At 41.4% G+C, this 20,724-nt stretch overlaps 3 protein-coding genes and 1 long non-coding RNA gene across 5 annotated transcripts; 1 reads left to right on the top strand and 3 right to left on the bottom strand.

Annotated features, from left to right (window-relative positions):
- Nucleotides 1-591: 591 nt before the first annotated feature.
- znf653 (zinc finger protein 653) lies at nucleotides 592-8,249 on the bottom strand. 2 transcript variants are annotated; one of them, XR_013974360.1, is made up of 11 exons: nucleotides 7,938-8,249; nucleotides 7,467-7,507; nucleotides 5,810-6,127; nucleotides 5,176-5,702; nucleotides 4,912-5,089; nucleotides 3,819-3,903; nucleotides 3,579-3,690; nucleotides 3,386-3,500; nucleotides 3,203-3,302; nucleotides 2,605-2,989; nucleotides 592-2,498 (listed from the first exon to the last, which is right to left on the bottom strand). XR_013974360.1 is itself a non-coding variant. In XM_080905180.1 (10 exons), the coding sequence occupies exons 1-10, from the start codon at nucleotides 8,240-8,242 to the stop codon at nucleotides 2,812-2,814; spliced, it is 1,959 nt and encodes a 652-aa protein (XP_080761306.1). In that variant the 5' UTR covers nucleotides 8,243-8,249; the 3' UTR covers nucleotides 592-2,811. The 2 variants fall into 2 exon arrangements, 1 of the variants encoding a protein (XP_080761306.1); XM_080905180.1 differs by having other exon boundaries at nucleotides 592-2,989.
- Nucleotides 8,250-8,584: 335 nt separating this feature from the next.
- On the top strand, nucleotides 8,585-12,300 carry swsap1 (SWIM-type zinc finger 7 associated protein 1; the record flags this gene model as incomplete). Its single annotated transcript, XM_080905182.1, has 2 exons — nucleotides 8,585-8,854; nucleotides 11,403-12,300. The coding sequence occupies 2 exons, from the start codon at nucleotides 8,585-8,587 to the stop codon at nucleotides 11,961-11,963; spliced, it is 831 nt and encodes a 276-aa protein (XP_080761308.1). The 3' UTR covers nucleotides 11,964-12,300.
- On the bottom strand, nucleotides 9,199-10,485 carry LOC308411299. The gene is made up of 2 exons (XR_013974361.1): nucleotides 9,879-10,485; nucleotides 9,199-9,788 (listed from the first exon to the last, which is right to left on the bottom strand). It is a non-coding gene; the product is annotated as an uncharacterized lncRNA (long non-coding RNA).
- A 189-nt stretch (nucleotides 12,301-12,489) lies between the features above and the next one.
- epor (erythropoietin receptor) lies at nucleotides 12,490-20,611 on the bottom strand. Its single transcript, XM_080905181.1, has 8 exons — nucleotides 17,191-20,611; nucleotides 16,942-17,077; nucleotides 16,512-16,678; nucleotides 16,017-16,168; nucleotides 15,772-15,928; nucleotides 15,533-15,620; nucleotides 15,313-15,400; nucleotides 12,490-15,190 (listed from the first exon to the last, which is right to left on the bottom strand). Exons 1-8 carry the CDS (start codon nucleotides 17,294-17,296, stop codon nucleotides 14,447-14,449), a joined length of 1,638 nt encoding a protein of 545 aa, XP_080761307.1. The 5' UTR covers nucleotides 17,297-20,611; the 3' UTR covers nucleotides 12,490-14,446.
- Nucleotides 20,612-20,724: the final 113 nt, after the last annotated feature.

The following is a 20,724-nucleotide window of genomic DNA, read 5'->3' as shown; positions in this document are numbered from 1 at the left end:
ACTCAGCAAGGTGACTGCTCCTGAGACTTTGGCCTCATGTTGCTTACACTGTGACTTTTGTTTTACTTGAAAATCACACAAGCTAATAAAAAAAAGATCAAAGAGGGTCAAAAACCACTCACTCAAAATTGTTAAAGAAAGAAGAACAGATCAAAAACACTAGAAAAATGTTGAGTTAAGGCGCAGCAGATGTGAAGACTAAATAAATCTTGGTAGCCTATTGGATGACCTCATATTTCACTTGGAAAACCTGTAATTTCTTTCCTAAGCATCTCATCTCAATATTTTAATGTGACCAGGAGGATTCTAATGTGCCCCAAGCTAAACGTTTTACTGAAACCATTTTCTAATGTTCAATATTCTTCTGACTCACAGGGTCCAGATCCTGTGAAAAGATTTCATAACTAGGTGTCATCTGCATGGTTTTCATGATGTTGCTTATTCCTTATGCACACCCACTCAAAAACACACACATACACACACCCTGGGTTGCATTATGTAACAGGCACAAACAGCCTGCATATTAATCATGTGTCAAATAGGTGTCATTAAGAAAAAAGAAAGAAATGGCACAAACATGAGTCATGGTGACATATTTTTTACTGATTCACCAGTTAGCCAAAGTGACAGAAGAGAAGAAAAAGTGCATTTTCTTAAAAAAATAAAATAAAAATACAAAAAAAATATCACAGGACAAGAAGACAAAGGTGAATTTTCCTGAGAAACTGTCACATCAATCTCACAAGCTTTCCCATTGGACTCTGTCAAATAAATACTGCTCTCCCGAGCAACGCAGCTAACAGTCGCCTTGAGTGACTAAAACAGAAAAGCCTACATTTGAATTTGTACATGCAGTGTAGACAGACACAACCTACAGACCAGGTATGTTACCTGGATCGATCAGTTCTGTGATTCTGCCCATAAAAAGCAAATCGCTCCTCTCTGCAAACGTGCCAAAACCACTCTCTTCCAATTTGAATTTAGTTTTGGCGCATAAGCAGGAAGCCAAATGAAGCAAGTAGAAGGGTTGTGAATTAACTTTGTCAGGATGGATAAAAATTTGAATTTTACTGCACTGACAGAGAGCAAACAATAGTTGCTGTGTTTGAGGAGGCCATTTCCAACTAATCAGATGGCTCAGGACTTTAAACTCTAACTTGTAAATGACAAAGAAAACTGAAAATGGTCGTTTGTTTTCCAGGTCACAGACAGAGATACAGGTCTCCTTAACAGTTATGACTCATAGGTCAGTCTAGTGAGTCCATGGTGTTGTGGCTAGCACATTCATCTTATGTGCAAAAGATCACTAAATCAACTCCAGGAGGAGACACAAACCCAGCCTCAGGTGGTCCAAAGCTACTGTAGTCCTGGTACTGCTCCCAAGGCAAGATATATGCTAGAGTTGCACCAAGCTCACATAATATCTGTGCTACATTAAAACCTGCAGATTCATCAACTTGGAAAATACCAAAGGAACTGAAAGTACTTTCTTAGTCATTTTGACACGAAAGTCGATTTTACCAGGAGCACAGATGTAAGTGGTCAGAATGAGACTTCCAGGGATCGATTCAAACGTAGCAATGGTGCTTCGGAAAAGGACTGCAAATTTAAGTTTAGCTATATTAAAATCAGCTGAGGATCTTGCTTTTTAACGAGCAAAGCCGAGAAACCAATGAAGTATTTTTGTCCAGAGCAACCCAAATTTTCCTTTTTCATAAAGCTTATAAACTAGGGCTCGTCACAATGAACCATCCCTTAGTTAAGCTGTGATAAACCTAAGCTCCAGGAGGCTTCCCGTGATGCACTACTTTGACCTTTTAGCTCTATGCCATTAGTGTCTTTTGTCCTGTTTCCCACTCACCCACAACCAGTTAAAGCTGGCTGCCCCTCCCTGAGCCTGGTTCTGCTGGAGGTTTCGTCCTGTTAAAACAGAGTTTTTCCTTCCCACTTTTGCAAAGTGCTTGCTTATATGGGGTCGTCGGATTGCTGGACTTTATATTGACTTTACTATTTAAAGCACCTTAAGGTGACAGCTTTTGGGATTTAGCATTGTATAAATGAAACTGAACTGAATTGTTTAAGGAAACAGAGATCTTCATGGTTACACATGAAAAAATACATTTTTTTTGTATGTTTTCAATATGCCCTTTATGTAACTGCAGGACACTTTCCAGAGCCTACAAAAACATTTACTATTACACGACTGTCTGCTCACGCCAGAGGGAACAAATATGGTTGCTGAAAATAATTAGCCAAATCTCAGATCTAGAAGCATTCTGAATTGGTTCCCACAGAGTGGGGAAATACTACACGGTGTGTGGGCTGGTCATGAATGTGACCGGTTCTTTTACTTAATCTGTAACCCCAAATAAAAATGAACATGTAACAAAGCACAACCAGCTCAGAAAGCAACAGTTACTAGCAAGCTAGTTAACGAGCCTTGCTAATGTTTACAGCTATGTTTAATCACTTCTTCTTTTTTAATATCGGAAATTGTCCTGAAAAACAAAACAAAAACAGAAAACATATCAAATTAATTCTGACTGATTTTGCCAAGTCTGGTATGTGAACAGTTGCTTGAAATATTTAGGAATCACTCTTTACCAAATGAGGAAATTAGCCTCTGACACAGCATGCGTCCTGCACAGCTGTTAGTCCAAATCACTCCTGCCTTCATCCTCAGCCTGTAAGAACACGGCTGATGTTCATCGCCCTGGACGTGCAAGGCAATACAGACGCGGCAAAGTCTCTCTCTTCACTGGAAGACTTCCTTTGGTCTCGGAGGTGTCCAGCCAGTAATGCTTATGCACCTCAGGTTGCCTGCTTGTCTGGGTGACTCTTTAACTTGTGGAATTTGACACTGTCCAGCTTCTCGAACCTCTTGTCACAGAACTCACAGGTGAAGTTGTAGTGGGCCTCTGGAGTGTGTTTCTTCATGTGCCAGTTCAGGGATGCGCGCTGGCGACACTGGTAGCCACAGATTTCACATCTGACAGATGATGACGATGACGTGGGTGACAAGATGTATGTGAGAATGTTAATATTTGGGGCCATGTAATAAATTTAGCTCCCAGAGAGACTAGTGACTCAACAATTGCTCCACATTTTAATTCCAATATAAAGCAACAGTGATCTGAACTTCTCAGTGTTTAATTACTAAAAAGAGTAACAATAGGATCTGTTTGAAGCATTAGTAACTTACTGGAGTGGTGTTTCTCCTGTGTGCGTCCGCCTGTGAACCTCCAGGTGATTTTTGCGTTTAAATGACTTTCCACAAGTCTCACAGATAAAATCTCTAACGCCTGTAGGAAGATTCATGTTTACATTTGGAAGTATATGCGGATAACACGCAGGCAATACACAGGGGTGTCTTTTGCGAACTCACCAGAATGGATGATCATGTGGCGATGCAGATGGTTCGACAGGTAGAATTTCTTTCCACAGCCAGGGTGGGGGCAAACCTTTGTCCTTCCTTTCCTGTGAACTAGGTTCACGTGATTCTACAGAGAGCAGACATTTAGAGCTCGCGTGTAGAAACAGAAAAAGCTCAAATGCAGAGCACGACTAATTAACTTTACCTGAAAGCTGCTAATTGCTACATAGACTTGACTGCAACCCTCGTACGGACAGTGGAACATCTTGAGCATCCCATCAGCCTCGATCACCGGGCCTCGTCTGCTTCTCTTTGACCTGACATTGCAAAAAGGGGCACAGTGGACTGAGCGGCACACTAAGGAGACCAACTTAAAACAGTGACCTGATGACAATGGCATTCTCTATTTGCTTTTAAGATGATGTTGAGTACGTGAGTCTCAAACCTGCTCAGACTCCTCTGCAGCTGTCTGTCACTGCCCAGCTCCAAAGTGTCAACACTGGGCTGCAGCAGTTGTTTGTCAGTCATACCTGCAGGGAAACGACAAGTAAATTCTTTTAGAGAAAACATAAAGACTCCCATTAGTCAAATCTGAGTGCTGGGAAGAAAATTCAAATCATTTAAGTCAATATCCAAAGTGTAAAGAAAACAAAATGCAAATCAGTGCACATTACACTCAGCTACTCTTTCTTGGTATTAGGTGTTGGCTGGATTTAGTCAGAAACTATCAGACTGGTGCTGCATGTTGCAGGAGAGCAAAAGGGATTCACACAGGTAATCTAGAACTTCCTGTTTTACAAAGTTCATGCCCACTGCGAGCAGTGGCGCTAAAATGCATGTGATTTAGACATATATACACTGGCATGAATTTATATAAATTTATATAAACATAATCAAATATATGCTTATATAACTTGAATTGACACATCTCAGTAGCACGAACATATCATAACATTCAAGTTCTGTGTTTTATTCACATGGAAATCAATGGACGGGATGTTTACATGAAACAGGTATGATTCAAATCTATATAAATATACTTCTCTGGAGTTTGCTGACACTAAATAAACCCAAAACAAAAAGAGGCACTTTATTGCATGTCCAGTGATGTCAGTTATGGACATGTGACAGTCTCTCACAGAGTCAGCCAGCAGACTTAGTGAAGCCGATTACTGTAAGCATCTTTTAAAAGTGGAAATCATTCCCAGAATGGATGTGATTCCTAATAGAACCTAAACTTTCACAAAATGCTTACAGTTTTCAAGATGCGCACAGTTGAATATTTTAATATTTAATTGCTGTGTTTTTATTAGGAACTTACAACAACTTACAACTTCAAAACTTCTTCAGAGCTTTTATGCTCATTTTTTAGCAACAAATGTTACATTTCAAACATAAAACATCAGATAATTTTAATTATGCTTTATTTATTACAATAAGACTGAACACTTTGAGTATCAAATGATCATCAAAAGACTGACAGATATAGGAACATTTCATCTCAAAGTCCAGAAATTTCGAGTTCCAAAGTAGCGCACCTGTCATGGAGTCCTCATCCTCTGCTGTTCTGATTTTCGAGTCAGCCGTGCACACCTGGTTGTAGGTGACGCCCCCAATGACGGTGCAGGTGACTTCCTCCACATTTCCGCCTCCCATGTTGAGTTGGATTCCCTCGGATGCCAGGGCTTCGTAGCTGGGGCCAGTGATGATAATTAACTAGGAACGATGGGAAATGTAGTTTATGAAAAAGAGTAACACACTCCTCCTGCAGTCTTATTTCTGTGAGATACTTGTTTACCTACCTGTGAGCCCTCCAAAGCCGTCCTCTGGTCAGGAATCTCACAGCCGGTCACCACCGTTTGCAGAGTCTGAGGCTCAAACAGTTCGCTCTGCTCTTGGACCTGCATGGTCGGTGGGACTGACAGTTCTGTCTGAGCACTCAGGCGCACTGAGCCACTCAGGCTCTGCGACAGCACCAAGTCCTCATCAGACTTGTCAAGTTCATCAGCTAAGGATGCCGTCATAACGCACTCGTAATCGTGCCTAACAGTCCTGACTTCCTCTTCTGTGAGGCGTTCTTCTTCCCCTCCATCCTTACCTTGCCTCAGATCTTCAGTCTCCTCCTCTTCCTCTGTGGGGACGGAGTGAAAAGCCGCTGTGAGGGAGCCTTGCTGTCGCACCATCTCCACTTCCCAGATAGGCTGCCCTGTCAGCGGAGCATCCTTGGAAGAGGCCAGTACGCTGGCTTCAGGGGTTGGAACTACAACCTCTTCTACCTGGCTTACAGCTTCCTGATGTTCCTCAGAAACATCCACATTTTCTCCCACGTCTACAAAAAGAAAATGATTAATAAAAGGGCAAGTTGGTCATTAAGAAATGTAGGATTTACTGAAGTCTACACAACAAAACAAACACTTACAGTACGATTCTACACACCTTTCAACTGTCTGTGAGCCTCCTTCCTTCTCTTCCGGCTTACTATGTTTTTTGCTACAGACACGTCTGTTTTGACTGCACACTCTCCATCGCTGTCCCTGTTCACTCCCTCCTCATGCTCAGAGTCACTTGCCTCCCCCAGAGGTGAGAAAAGGTATTGCACAAACGAGTGGTTGCCTTCACATTGCCAGACTGCAGTGGTGGAGAAGTTGGACTGGGTCTCTAGAGCTCTAAGCTGGGGCTCGTGTGGGCAAGAGTGCGAGTGCTGCTGGTACCAACACACCAGGCTCTGGAGGCTGGACACACATTGCTTCCTGCCTGAGCGTATATGCCAGGGTGCGGGGTGGGGGGCATATGAGATGGATGATGAATGGCAGATTAATTTTTGTTGGATAAACAGTTTATAGAATGAGATTAACCACATATCAACTAAGACTCAACACGTGCAGTAATAGCGTACATGAAAGTTGATTCCTTAGCAAAGAAGAATAAATGTTGAGTCAGTGTAAACATCCATAAAGCAAAAAGATTTAAATTTGGTCACAGTTGGCTTCAAGGTGACCTTTCTTTTTGCAGAAATGCTGCCTATTTTAGATCACTCCATGGAAGTCCTGGTCTAACATAACTCTTGCACTAGATCTCCTCCACTGAAGCAATGCTTCAAGTACAAGTTCACTTTGGTGAAGCAGGGATGCAAATGAGGCAAGTACTGCAGGTAGTGAAGAACAATATTGCCCTAAGCAGCATGATGGCACAACAAGTGCCAAAGTGCCACAGATCAGGAAATATCCTGATTTCTGATTATTGAAGGATTTCTCCATGCAGCACCACAGAAATGAGCATGCTTCTCAGGCTTTGACATGGAAGACATCTTCCAATGTTTGAAAGTGTCTTCTGAGTTGCAGACTTGGCTCTAATGACTGGTGAACGTCTGATCAGTCTGACACAGATATGACTGTTTGCTCTATGCCACAGGTTTGAAGTAGATGGATAATTTGAAGATGGAGGGTGCAAGCGTGCAGAACAAGACACCTACGGTGTGATCTAAGAATAGTAGCAGCACTAAAAGAGGTGCACAAAGAGATCAATCCCCTTGAAAAGGAGACCAGCCGAAATTTAAAGAAGTTCTAGTTGTTTGACTGCTTTGATTACATTTCACATACAATTATGTAATTAATACTATTTTTATTTTTTCATTTTTCATAACATGTTGATAATGTTGAAAACTTGATTTTTAGTTATAAAACATTAGAAAATGCAGTAACATTTGCATTCACACTTAAACAATATGAGAAACATTTCATGCATATCCGCTTTAGGATAGGGATTTGTGTTGGGATGTGGCACTGTACTCAAGTTTTATGTTGAATAAGTAAATAAATACTCACACACTGCTTAAAAAATAATGACAAATGTGTAATACAATACTCATTTTAAGTTATAACCTCAAAACTGTTCTTCTGGATCTTTGTGAAATTTTGGATCTTTATTGTCTGTGTATTTAACTTGATGCAAGCACTTTTGTCTAGAAAACATTTAGGCAAGCTCCAGTTTGATACACCAAATAACTGAGCCGCTTTAAACAGACTTCATTCCCAACCTCAAACCCTACGTGCTTAATTTGGAAATATTTCCATGTAATAATGGCTCCACACACCTCTTTTCTGTTTTGCCGAGACTTCTGGGGCAATCTTCTTCCTGCAACACAGAAACACATCATTTGGAAAAAACAGATTAGTCACAACAAACAAACAGTACTTATCTAAAGTTGAACTATTGTGCTTTTGCTTGCTTTTTATCATACTGTTACAATGGTGGGTACTCGTATTAAATATGATGTTACAAATTGCAACATTTATTTCAAACCTTCCGTTTGCTATATGCAGCAAATCAGGAAAGAGTTGGCTTAAGGGGAGGGGGAGTGAGAATGAACAGTGAACTAGGACATAAACAAAGATTATTTTTGAACAGTGAATTATGAAAATATACCCTCGTGGAGTCCAGTTATAACAGTAAGTGCCCTTTAAGATTAAAACTAGCACAAATGTGAAGAGCAATGTCTGACAGAAGAAAACAGCTAGTCAATATACCACTCTGATTAGATAACGTGTCTGCAGCACATTCCTACCCGCAGTATTTCTGCTGGTATTTTTCTCCATAGGTGGAGTTGAGTAGGATGAGATATTCTGCCAGCCCGGCGTCGCTCAGACCGGTCCGCCTGCGGAGATCACTCCACAGCTTGTGCGACTCTCCGAGGTACACCCTCCTGACATCGTACTTCTTTCTGGATTCCAGCCGCCTCTGCGCTCGGTCGGAGTCTGTGAGCCTGGGTCGCCCCCTACAGCGCCTCAAAACACCCTTTCCTTGCTCCCCGGCTTGGTTTGTGTCCAGGGGAGCCTCCACTTCTGCCAGCTGATGCGCCATCTTGGCCATAACAGCTGATGCTTTGATTATCCGACATGCCGGAAGTTGTGTAAGGACTCGCAGGAAACACTGATATCAATGCATTTTGAGCTCGTCTTCCTCGCGCTATAGATTCATAAACTTTGCGTTGGCAATATCTAGTTTTTCCTTTTATGCTAGGCGAAGACATCGGTGAAATGCTAATAGAAATATGAACCGTGTGGACCGAGCGGAACGTTACAATGGACACAATGCGTTGCATCCGGACTACAGTAGCACGAACACCATCGTGCACCATGTAAACAAACGCGGGAAGCTTGAGCCAGAGCATCATTTTTGGTTAGTAAAGCGTTGATTGTGGGATTGTGACACATGGCTGATATTTTGTCGCTCGTTTTTCGGACGTTTATGTCACAATCCGATTTAAAGAAGGACGTCAAAGTTATTACTCCGTCACCAACGACCTGCAGCACCCTGGTGGTCGGAGACCACAGCCTCAGCCGCTCCGTGCTGCTTTTGGCTTCCGTCACAGCTGCCGCGGAGATGGGCATAAAAGTGATGTTCTTTACCCAGACTCAGATCCAGAGCCTTCCACCGTCTCTGCAGAGATGTGTTCCCAACCTGAGCCCAGAAAGTCTAAAGGTAGGGGTCGTTTTATGTTTAAACTGTGCCCAAATTCGCAAAAGCTTGTTTTTTTTCACTACTCGTGATAAACAACATTTTAGTAGCCCAGGGGCCCGTTCTTCGTACCTCGCTAAGTAGGTTAGCCGGATTAGATTGTTGACGATTTCGCGTGATCCTGGATCAGTCGGTTCCCCGAAGCTCATCCGGGACTTGCTGTCATAGCAACAGAGCCGTAAGCGTAAACCTGCTCGGGAGCAGGTTTACTTTATGTAAACAGGATTAGATCGCGGCCACGCAGGTATGTCCGCTTCATTTATACGAAAGCAACAGCGATAAATAAATAACATCAATGTAACTGAAGATAATGCAGCACTTGATCCTTTTATTGATGTCACACAGATACATACAGGTCATTTCCTAAAAAAGGGAAATGTACTATTAACATTCTATTACATGTATGTGATTATTACAGATGTAATTCATATTTCAGAGTAGTAATTGTAAATTACTTCGTGTAATCAAGATGAGAGACCACGGCTATAAAAGCCAAGGTGGATTTGGGAAGCCTGTCGCAGCCATGTCCTGTCCGTATACGCGAGCCACCCATTGCGGAAGGTGCAAGATTGATAAGGAGAGTCCTCAGAATTCAGCGTATATTGCGGGATAGACAGGATCCTTTAGCTCAGCGCGACAGTGTGCTCATAGAGAGATATCGATTTTCCCGTGAGGGTATTATTCACTTAACCAACTTGTTGACGAGGGGGTGCAGGACCACCACCTGTCTTTTTTTCCTCTGCCCTTTTCTTGGTTGCTGTTATAAACAAACAGATTATTCCAGGGTCTCTTTCCAAGAGACTAAAAGCAATATAAGTGATAAATATTACCATTCTGTAGGATATTCTTATATTTCACTTTTACCTGTTCCCATGTTCTAGTGGGTCCTGTCGTGGCTCTAATGTGAAAGAGGATAAAATATAACATATTATAATATAATGTAATATAATATTGGATAATATAGTGTAATATAATAAATCTACCCTACCGCCTACTGGTGTTGGCCAGAGGGGCCGATGGCGCAATATGGCAGCCTGGCTTCTGTCAGTCTGCCCCAGGGCAGCTGTGGCTACAACCGTAGCTGCCTCCACCAGTGTGTGAATGTGAGAGTGACTGAATAGTGGCATTGTAAAGCGCTTTGGGTGCCTTGAAAAGCGCTATATCAATCCACTCCATTATTATTGTTATTATTAAATTACTTACGAGTTTAATTTGTCAGCAACTTCCTGCCAGCCCTCGCTCCTTGCTTTTGCAGCCTTTGCAGTGTTCCCTTGCGTTCTGATTAAACTCTGAAACTCCTGAAATCCCTCACTCAAGAGTTCTTGCTCTGCTGCCGAAAAATACCGAGCCGAGCGCGCTCCGTCGACATTTTCGCCGACCAATCAGAGGGTTGCCGATCAATGTTTCTACTATCGATGCGTGGCCCCTTTTACGACACCCAGTGATGTCACATTACTGCGTCCAGCTGTACTAATCGTCAACAGCAGGTGTGTTCGGGGAACCGGATTAGCGAGCTCACGGTTAGCGCGATGATTTGATCTTGGATGTGTCATTTGATCTTGGATGTAGTAAGCGACGTACGAAGAACGGGCCCCGGGTGCCTTGTGTGTTAGTGTTTTGAGGGTTGTTGTCATGGAAGTTTTTTCATCTTCCAACATAGGTGCTTGCATTTTATTTAATTATTTAGTCATTTAGTTGCAGATCATCCAATCCGTGAATGCTATTTACGTTTTATGATATGAATATATAAACGTTACAGACATTTGTAAGTGTTTAAAATGACATTTGAGCAGACGTGATACCCCTCTTTTTTTAACTCCCGTTTTATTGTTATCTGTTAACCTTTTTTGGGTCAGGGAAACAAATAAATATTATAAGAAATAACTGAGGTCTAGTTTAGGTTGAAAGTGGTTTAGGGTTGCAACACAGCAGAAAGACACCAGCCACTGCCATGGTTACAATTACTGTACGGCTCAATCAAAGCACATAATAATTTAATACACTTTTACAACCATGGATATGGTGCATAATTTTAACTGGTCACTGACTTGTTAATATCTGTTATATCAATATCTTTGATTGCAGTTAGAAAATTAGAAACTCACATGTAATCACAAGTAATTGAACAATTGAGCATTTATTACCACGTGTCACGTGGAGCTGGATAAAGCAAAAAACACTAGTATTATAATTGTGTTTTAAGCCTTTGTAGATGAAATGGAGCAGGTTATGATTATAATACAAAACAGGCAACAATGCCATAATAATTTGCTGATCAATTATTAAAATGTCAAAACAATTATTGCCTGAAAAGTTACCCAGCAATTAAAACAAAAATGTAATTGTAGCCCCAGATTTAAAAAGTATTTTAGGTGTGATAAAATTAGGTGGTTAAATCAATAATCTACCATGATTTATTTAGCTTTTCATTTTTTGTGTGTTTATGTATTTATCATTATTATTATTGTTGTTGTTATTAATAATCTATTTATTTATATATTTTTTGTCAAAGAAAATCAAGTTTTCCTATCCCAGGACAGTGGAGGAACTCCTCCAGCAGGTGGCTAGCCTTCATGAGCCTACCAACACGTCCCCTACACCTCCTTCACTCATCATAGTCGACAGACTCGAGAGCTTCCTGTCTGGTCCTGGGGGCAGCAGCCAAAGTGGATTTCACCCTGGGGAGAGGTCTTGCGCTGCGCACATTGCTGCGCTGCTGTGTGACACTGCTGCCTTTCTCACGCAAGTCCTGGAACAGCGGGGTTCAAGTTCAGCCCCCTGCCGCATTATTGCCTCTTTCTTGTCGGAGGTGAACGCTGGTGGGGATCCATCTGGAACAGATCCTATCCTTGATGTACTTGACCGCTATTTCCAGGTACGCTGTACTCTGGACCAGGACAGCGGCTATGAAGCTACAGCAGCTGCTGTACAGGAAGTGTGGCACATTTACCTTTCTGGGAGAGGAATCACAGACCCTTCTTTTACTGAAGACTATAACGACAGGCCAGGTGTAGCCCAAGAGTGGAAGCTCTTCATTTTTCCTGATGGTTTAATGGAGTTTAAGTTGGTCTGAGAGAAATTTTGTGTAGAGACGGTAGTCACAGCTACATTACAGTGTCACAGGATTATCAAAAAATGGGGGGAAAAAGCTCTTCCTTTCAGATATCAGGTAAAAGGACCATAACAGCTGTAACAGTACAATATTTAATGAGTTTGAATTTTAAAATGACATGAAGGTTAATCAAAAACATTAACAGTCTTTACAAAGACGTTTAAGGAATGTGAATGTCTTAAACTAAACAGTGGTTTTCCAACATTTTTGGCTGAGAGTGCCTTAATAACAAGACAAAATGACACAGAGCAAAAAGTCTCTAAAACACATTGTAAATTCCAATAAACACACAGTGTAATGCTTTTCTGTTTGTCTTTCTTTTATCATAATTTGTGAAACTCGAGACTTCAGTAGCTGATATCACATTCAAATAAATTACAAAATGAAAAAGTTTCTCTTATTATGTATATTTAAGCATAAAGAAATACACATTGGGGAGTTCCCCCTAGTAAAGAGCTAGATCCTGTTTGTAGGGGAAAAGACAACTTTATTATAGAAAAGCTTTCGCAAACTAACTGAAAGCTAGCGAGTTGTCAGTTTTTGCGCTATAAAATTTGTTTTCCTGCCATTTCACATTTTGCTGGACTAAAATAACTCAACAGTGTTGAGAATCGTGCTTTTAGAGTAACTACAATTTCAGTTGCTAGATGTTATTGAGCAACAAAATCAAACAAGGATGTGCAAAAGTATGGAAATCAATTTTTTGGAGTGATTGATGAAAATGGATATTGGCTTAAAATGTCCCCACGCCCTGCATTAGTAGTGGTTACTAGATTTCTTTTACTTCAAGATCCAAGGTTTTCTTGGAAATGGCAGCAATTTACAGATTTGATCATCCTCTCAAACAATTGTGATAAAAACAGAAAACAAAAACTGTATTATTATGTACAAGTACAGTGAGTTTCACACTTGGATATGATCCAAAATATCCAAAAGTTCTTAAAATTTAAAAAACCTCAAATGAACACCTACAAATAACATATTAAAAATATATATTACTTATCAAAAGCAAAGCCAAAATGCAGGAGCAGTATAGAAAGACTGAGTACACCTGTCACTTAAAGCTCGAGAACTCAGATCAATTCAATTATATTTTTATAGCGTCAAATCACAGCAAGATTGCCTCATGGCCCTTTATATTGTGGGGTAAAGACCCTACAATAATACAATGGAGGTTCCATTAACTGAAAGAGGGCATGCTTTTTCATAACTGCAGATGGCTGCCAGATTTGCCATAATTATTTTTAAAAAGACAGAGAGCGTTATAGATTTTAGCAAATGTTAGCCAAGCTAAGTTTATTTGTCGTTTTGGAATAATATACACTTGATGCTGAGTAATCTGAGTTTGAAAAAAAACAACACAACTTTCTTTTTCACAGCAGTGATGATGAAAAATTAAGTAGCAACAGCTGTGATGACGAGCTTGTTCTTGCACAATGATGATGTTTGTACAAAGTTTCTTCTGGTAATTGGATGATTGAGTACGTAGGTGCTATTTCACAGTTTAATGTCGGTAATGATACAATTTATCAAAGATTGCCGAAACTTGAAGTTTGACTTTATAACAATGTAAAAAATGTGAAAGTCGCATTACTTCTAACAAGAAGACATAACTCCTACTGCTTTGTTCACCTAAAATTCTGTTATGCTGCACGGAAAGCATTATATAGAGAATGCTGCTCTAACCAAGCAGCATGAACTGCTTTAAGCAAGTTCATTTTTGTCTGTGTAGCTTTTGTGATGTGTGAATTAGGGTGCTAAACGGTGCCACATGCTGAGAAATATAAAAGCTCTATCAGCTGAAAATTATAAAATTTAGTTAAAGCAGTACATTTATTCTATACCTTAAACATGATATGAAAACAAAAGTATGCTATCAATTAATAAGGAGAATGGTGTTAGCTGTGCCAAGTTTGTACTTCTTGCTCCTTTGCACCTCTGTGAACCTACAGGTTTTTTAACACTATTAACACTTACTTTTGTGCAGTCTTTCACAAGAATACCCCGTATTCATTAAATGCTATAAAAGGAAAACTGCTATTATATTGGCAATAGGTTATGAATAACTACTTCCTTATTTACCATCAATGAACAGTAATTAGATAGCAAATTAATTATATTTGTAGAATATGGTGCAGACTGCAGCATCAGAAAGTGCTTTATAGTGACTAATAAAGAACCAGTCTGCTACCAGTATGCATGCTAATAAGAAACCTGTTAATGGTCAATATGTATGCCTTAACATGAAGCTTTACAAAATTCTTCATGGTGGAGAAACTCAAGAAGTTCAATCCCTCAGTGTCCTGTACAGAGTTCTTTAGCTTACACTGTGGTGTCAGTCACCTCCCCAGTTACTTTTGTAACAGTTGATGGGAAGCCATGTTGCCTTGGGTGAATATCCAAATTCCCTTACAGAGTCTGTTTTAAAACAGTTTAGCTTCCTCTCAGCCATCACCATGGACAGGGTACTGCCTCACCAAGAAGGGTTTCCTGTGAGCAGGGATCATGTTCTTGTACTCGTTAGTGTAGACGGGCACTTTTCCATTTTCATCAACTCTGCTCATGGGGCTATAGTCCATTGAGACCCCAGAGTCTGCCACTGCCATGTAGGTGTACCCGGGGCCCTTGGCCATCCAGGCATGGTTTGGGTACTCAAAACTGGACTGGGAAGAAATGCAACCTGATCCAGAGCTTTGAGGCGCTGATCCCAGGTCAGAGTGAGATTCACACAATGCTGTATTTCCAGAGGGAAAAAGAGCCTCAAGGGGCAAGGCTTCCTCAAGGTTGCTATACACGCGCTCATCGTTACTGTTGTTGTTGGCACTGAGGGTGACGTAGGTGTCTTGAGACTCCAGCAGAGAAGACTGCGAGCAGGGAACCTGGTGCTGGTGGAGTGCCCGCAAGCGGTCCAGTAACCAGTGGTGGTGCGGTGCGGCTCTTTCCCCATCTGTCTCGCCATCTAAATTGTCTTTTACCAACAGTGCTCTCTCTTCAACCCCATTCCTCAATTCCCTGCCCTCATTCCTGACTGCACTCAAAGCTCTAGAGGCCTTGGGTGGCAGAGGTGGAGAGGGCAGTGAGGGGCATAGGCTCAGTTCTGAGAGTACTTCCAGAGGAGAGGGGCATTCTTCTGAGTAGATGAAAGCTGGCGTCAACCACAAACCTCCATTGGTTTGCCCTAACCACTCCTATAGAAAAACAAAAAGAATATGATGGTGTTGATGTGAGCATGTTACATTAAGCTCAAAGTGTCATTGTGCCAGGCTAAGGCTCAGTCTGCATGGCTGTAGACTCTTAATATTTTTCTTACCTGAAAGTTCCCACCATAAATGGTAAAAAGACCCTGAAATTTGCTGTCAGGAGTTGGAATAGCTGGCCAAATCTTCTTTATAAGGAACCTAGAAAAGGAACAGACTCTTAAGATATATTTCACAACTTGTGTTTTCTGTTATTGCCACTTAAAATTCTTGAAGGACATTTTTTGAGACCAGACAGTAAGCAATCTGTTTGTGTGGGCCAGGCTGACTGACCTATGATGGGACAGGAGCATAGCAAGACACAGGACAATGAAGATGAAAGAGATGATGAGCGTCAGGGAGATGATGAGTGGATCAAATTCTAGGGGAGGAACAGAATGATCAATGTGTGTTAGATCACTGAATACGGTAAAAAAAAACCCCCATGGCATCATTTAGTCCCTTTCATGAGTTGCCAGTGCTTTTGGGGTACATAATACATTTTTGTTATGCATTTTGATGTGAATAACCACCTGTAGGAAGAGTTTCCATGAACACTGGGTCACTCCAAGCACTCCAGTAGCCATTGTAGCTAACTCCATCCAGTTTTACACGGACTTGAACCTTGTACTTTCTACTGAACTGCAGGCCTCTCAAGATATATTCTGAGCATGCCCGGGCCACTTCAACCTGCAAAAAAGCCCCAAAAAGTCCATGTGCGGCCATCATTAAACCTGCTGCTCAGAGTTTAATGTTCAAATGGGTGAGGCTGCTTTACCTGCCCAATGTGGCTGTCAGCCAGAGAATAGAAGACCTCATACATCATGCTGTCATCCATGTACTTCAGAGGAGGTGGCACCCAGCTGACATTCAGCTGGCCTTGCTGACCTGTGCTGCTCACTGTTACATTAGCAGGAGGATCCAGAAGAACTGCACACAGACATAGAGTTGCATAGCAGTTAAGGGAAGACTGTTCCCTGCAAAGTCTCACTTTGAAACACTTCCCCTCAATCTATAGGTACCTTGATGCAATGCTGCATGCATACTTAGTAGAAATGGGCAGATGATGGCAGTTATTTCAACCTACAGTACACAATTTTGTTTTTAGGCACTCAGCAGGTGCATAGCCCCTTTAACCATCACTTTGAACCATGTTAGTGCAGAATGTAAGGCACAAATACTTAAAAACGTATTTAAAAAGCATTAATCTAGTGCTAAGCTTTGCAGAAGTTGTTGGCAGGAGCACCGTTTGCAGAAAAAAAACATCACTTACAGACAAGTTCGATGAGGAGGCTGCGATTGTGTATCAGTATTCCCTCCCGATGAACTTGGATGTCCATTTGGACAAACATCTGAATTCGGTTCAGATGGCATACAATCAGCATTTTCCCACCTGCTGCAGGGACGGCACTGAGGGGGCACCTGCTGCTGTTTTCATTTCTGCTCAGGATAGAGGAAAATGGGAACATTGTGATAATAATATTGTATTTTAGTTTTTGTTTTGTAAACAAATCAAGCATTTGGATTATTTTTTAATAATAGGCTCTGGAACTGAAGCGGTAAAAAAAAACCCTAAAAAAGTATAAGGGGTATCTCCTGAAACCACCCTGAAATACTTTCATTGTAGGTTGTGTAATATGAAAAGAGATAAAAGGAAAAATCACCACATAGACTCATTTTATCTAATAATAAGTGTGACTTACTGGTAGGTGTATGTAAAGGAGTACTGATGCACAGAGCCAGCTCTCTCCTCATCTTCCTCCCAGAAGCACGTGAAGTCCTTCCTCCCTTCAGCAAAGCATTTGGGGGTTTCTGGTTCTTCTTTCAGGAGAATGGACACTGAGGGTGGCAAATTGGAAATGTGAGAGCACTATGTGAAATGGCATGATAGGAGCACACTAACGCCTTCCTGAAAAGTTCCAGAAAAAAACCAAAACCAAAAGATGCCTTACCTTTCTCCTCGAAATCTCGAGCGTCTTGGAGGGTGGAACCCGCTCGCGCGATGCAGGCTATCGCGCAAAGTGCCAACAGTCTACTCAGAATCTCACATGTCATCATGTCTTCTCGGGGAACAGAACGACCTCGGCCCTCTATTGTCCACCTGCATCACCGGAAAACAACCTGCCACAAACACATCTGCCGCAGCTCTCTCCTCGCTTGTTTTGTGTTTCGATACCATGCATAGCGCTGCGCGGTTATTACGCGCCTGCTCGTGAGCGATAAGGTGCTTATACGCCGAGCTGTTTACTTTCTCCTTGAGTGAGAACAGAAGAGGTGGGGCAAATAAAGTCTTTCAGAACTTTTTGGCATGGTGGGCGGGAATCACGCGCTCATTGATGTTTACAACATGTTTGCGACGTCTGAGATCTGTATTGCGTAAAGGCGCGCAGATAGAGAGTTCGATAAGATAAGATAAGATAACCTTTATTAGTCCCACACGTGGGAAATTTGTTTTGTCACAGCAGGAAGTGGACAGTGCAAAAGTTATGACGCAAAAATTAGAATACAATAAGAATAAATACAGTACACAGCTGTACAGAATAGAATAAAATAATATACTATATACAGTAGAATAAAATAGAATAAAAATATACAATAAGATAAAAATAGAATACGAATGCTATATACAACTGAGTAAAAATATCGATCGATAGATGGTTATTTAGATGGATAGATAGATAACAGCCCTTTTTGAGGAAATGGTGCGCAAACACTGACTGGCCCGAGGAGGTGGTCTGTAGTCCCCTGCTGTCTCCTGGGACAGTTTCATTCCTGCATGTGCTCATGTAACAGAAACCGCTGAGTACCCACTCACACTCTGTACGAAGCAGGCCTAAACGGTTCCTTATCTACTCACTGCACCCCCGTGTTTTCTTGGTTTGGCTAGTATTATCAGAGGTGCAGACAGCCCTGTTTCTTCACCCAAGATAAGTAGTCTCAGCCCATCCCCGTCAGTTTAAATGCAATTCAGCACGTGTTTACATCACTTACAAAGGGCAGTATGATGACTGTGAGATGGGCACCGACGTAAAGAGCTACGTTTTGTTTAAATAATGACACATTTGCATACATTTGCTTACTTCAGTTTCACATCCCTTCCAGTCAGCTAAGTGAGAATTCTATTTAGAAGCAGAGGCCTCCCTTGCATAGGGAAGGGAAGTTGTGTCTTATGGCAGGAAGAAGACATCTGTATTGTTGCGGAGGACAAGGACAGAATGTGGTTTCTCTGTTTCTTCAGATAAAACAGATGTTTGGGGTTAGGATGTGTGATTCCTGGTCATAAATTAAACCTTAGATGTAGCCATGACCGCAAAGACACGTGTGCAGGTTTCAGAACTCATTTATGAGCTGAAGAGACTATTGTGCTCCCCCCCGTCTTTTTTGTAGTGAATATATTCTTTATTTTCATAAACAGATTTCTACATTTGTCCTTGTTTACAAGATGCACTTTTTTCTTTCCAAACAATGGGTTCACCCTGCACATTCAGAATATATAGTAAACAGCACAAAGGGTCTAATCTCCCATCTTTTAGAAAGCTATCAATCAGGAATGTAAGACATTAAAATATATATGCCATAAGCATAAGAAAGAAAGAACATCTCTAGGACTAAAAGCTGAGGTTCAAACCTGTTTGCACAAGAGCGTCTGAGCACAATGGCAGATACCTGCTGAACTAAAATGTGATATCAGTGGACAGAGCAGAACAGCATGTTTCAAGCAGCAGTCCCCATCAGAAGGTCAGTAAGAGAAACATGGTTTTTGCATGCCATTTTAATACACTGCAAAACTGCATGATATAATACAAATAGTGTTATGAATTACTGATCTTGCACACAACTTCCCTATTTTAGACCCCTGCATCAAAGCGCAGCATGCCACAGACACGTGATATGATAACATCTAATACCTGTCAAACTATATCACTATTCAGCAGCACATGCTGACACGAGCGATAAGTGGCCGCAGGCTCGTACAGTAGCAGGGAGTGGGCTGACCAGCAGTTAGCAGTGTGAGGCTGCTATCGCTGTACAGAGGCTATGGTTAATACTAACTGACAGTCAACAGTCTGCAAAACAACAACACACAATTCTTGTATTCCCATCCCTGATTTGTGGTGAAATCCAAAAGACGCTCCAAATTTCAATCTTTCCCATCAGGATGACGTTTTCAGGAGGGTCAAACTGACCTTTCAACACTGAAATCTTGTCCAAACAGCAGGAACAAAACAAGATGTATAAAATACAATTATGTGGAGTCATTCTAAAACTGCATTTTATTCACATTGATTTATAACAGTAATGGGGAATAAAGTGATGCTCTGCACCGGCTCACTGTTCCTCCTGATAGTTGCAACAGCACGGTTGGTGTCCGGACTTATCGTCCTCACAGATCAGTGGTTGTCCCCCTTTCTGGGCACAAACACACATAATGTGCTGCACTTCTTGAAAACAGTCGTGTCAGTAACAAACAAAGGGAAAAAAAGATAATTCACCACATTGTAACTGCTCACCTACTAAACACAGTACCATGCTACAGTTAAGGGAGCAGTATGTGTGTGTTTGTGTGTGTGAGACAGAAGGCGGACAGAGGACATGTCACATGAGGGGCTTGCTGACACTAGTACATCACACTGTGTGGCAGACCTGACATTTAGTAAACAGCAAGAAGAAGAGGTGAAGGGAAGCTCTAGACTGGAGTAGACTGGTCACACGTGTTTGTACAGTAGTTATTACGCTTCTACTGACTTACTATATTCTAAGTGAGTCTAAGTATGTTTTGAATATGAAGTTTAGTATATCGATGTCTTTATGCTTGGCTAAGTTAACCAGCTCTAGGCAGTAGTTTTACTTACCATATGCAGCAATGGTACTTTTTTTTTTTTTTTACTCCTGACAAGAAAGCAAAGTTCTTGTCAAACTTGCCCTTGAGGGTTGGCAATGCTGAAAACTTTCAGCACGCTGTGCAAGACTCCTTCATGTTTCCTTCCTTTAATCAGTCCCTAGAGGGGAGCATCCTGGACAAGACTCATTAAGCACAAAACGTCTCGGAGCTGCTAAAATCCATCAGAAATCAATACCTTAATAAATATTAGACCGAAGACAAGTCCTATTGGAACTTGACATTACTGGTTTCTACAGTATAACACATTTAAACAGTTCATCGATCAAATCAAAAATTTCAAGATAAACTGATAGCTAGCTTGTTGCTGTCTATAAAAATATTTGTCTAAGAAAACTGAATGCACTGAATAAATGTTTCACTAGATTTCACGTGGTAGTTAATGGGGCTACAGCAGTCAAAGAGGTGTATGTGGCGGCTTAAAGTCTGCAGGCTTAAAGTCTCCCTTAAGAGAAAGAAAGTGACAGAGTGGGTCTCTTCGAAGGAAAGACAGGTCTGAGGAGGAGGAGGATGTGCTGAAGATTATCTGTGCTGTGTGGATGGGGCAGAGCTCGGTATGGCTCAAGTGAAAGGGGAGGTGCGGCAC

The sequence above is a fragment of the Rhamphochromis sp. 'chilingali' genome, assembly GCF_963969265.1.
Source record: "Rhamphochromis sp. 'chilingali' genome assembly, chromosome: 15".
Lineage (NCBI taxonomy): Eukaryota > Metazoa > Chordata > Actinopteri > Cichliformes > Cichlidae > Rhamphochromis > Rhamphochromis sp. 'chilingali'.
This window is presented reverse-complemented; position numbering and strand designations above follow the sequence as displayed.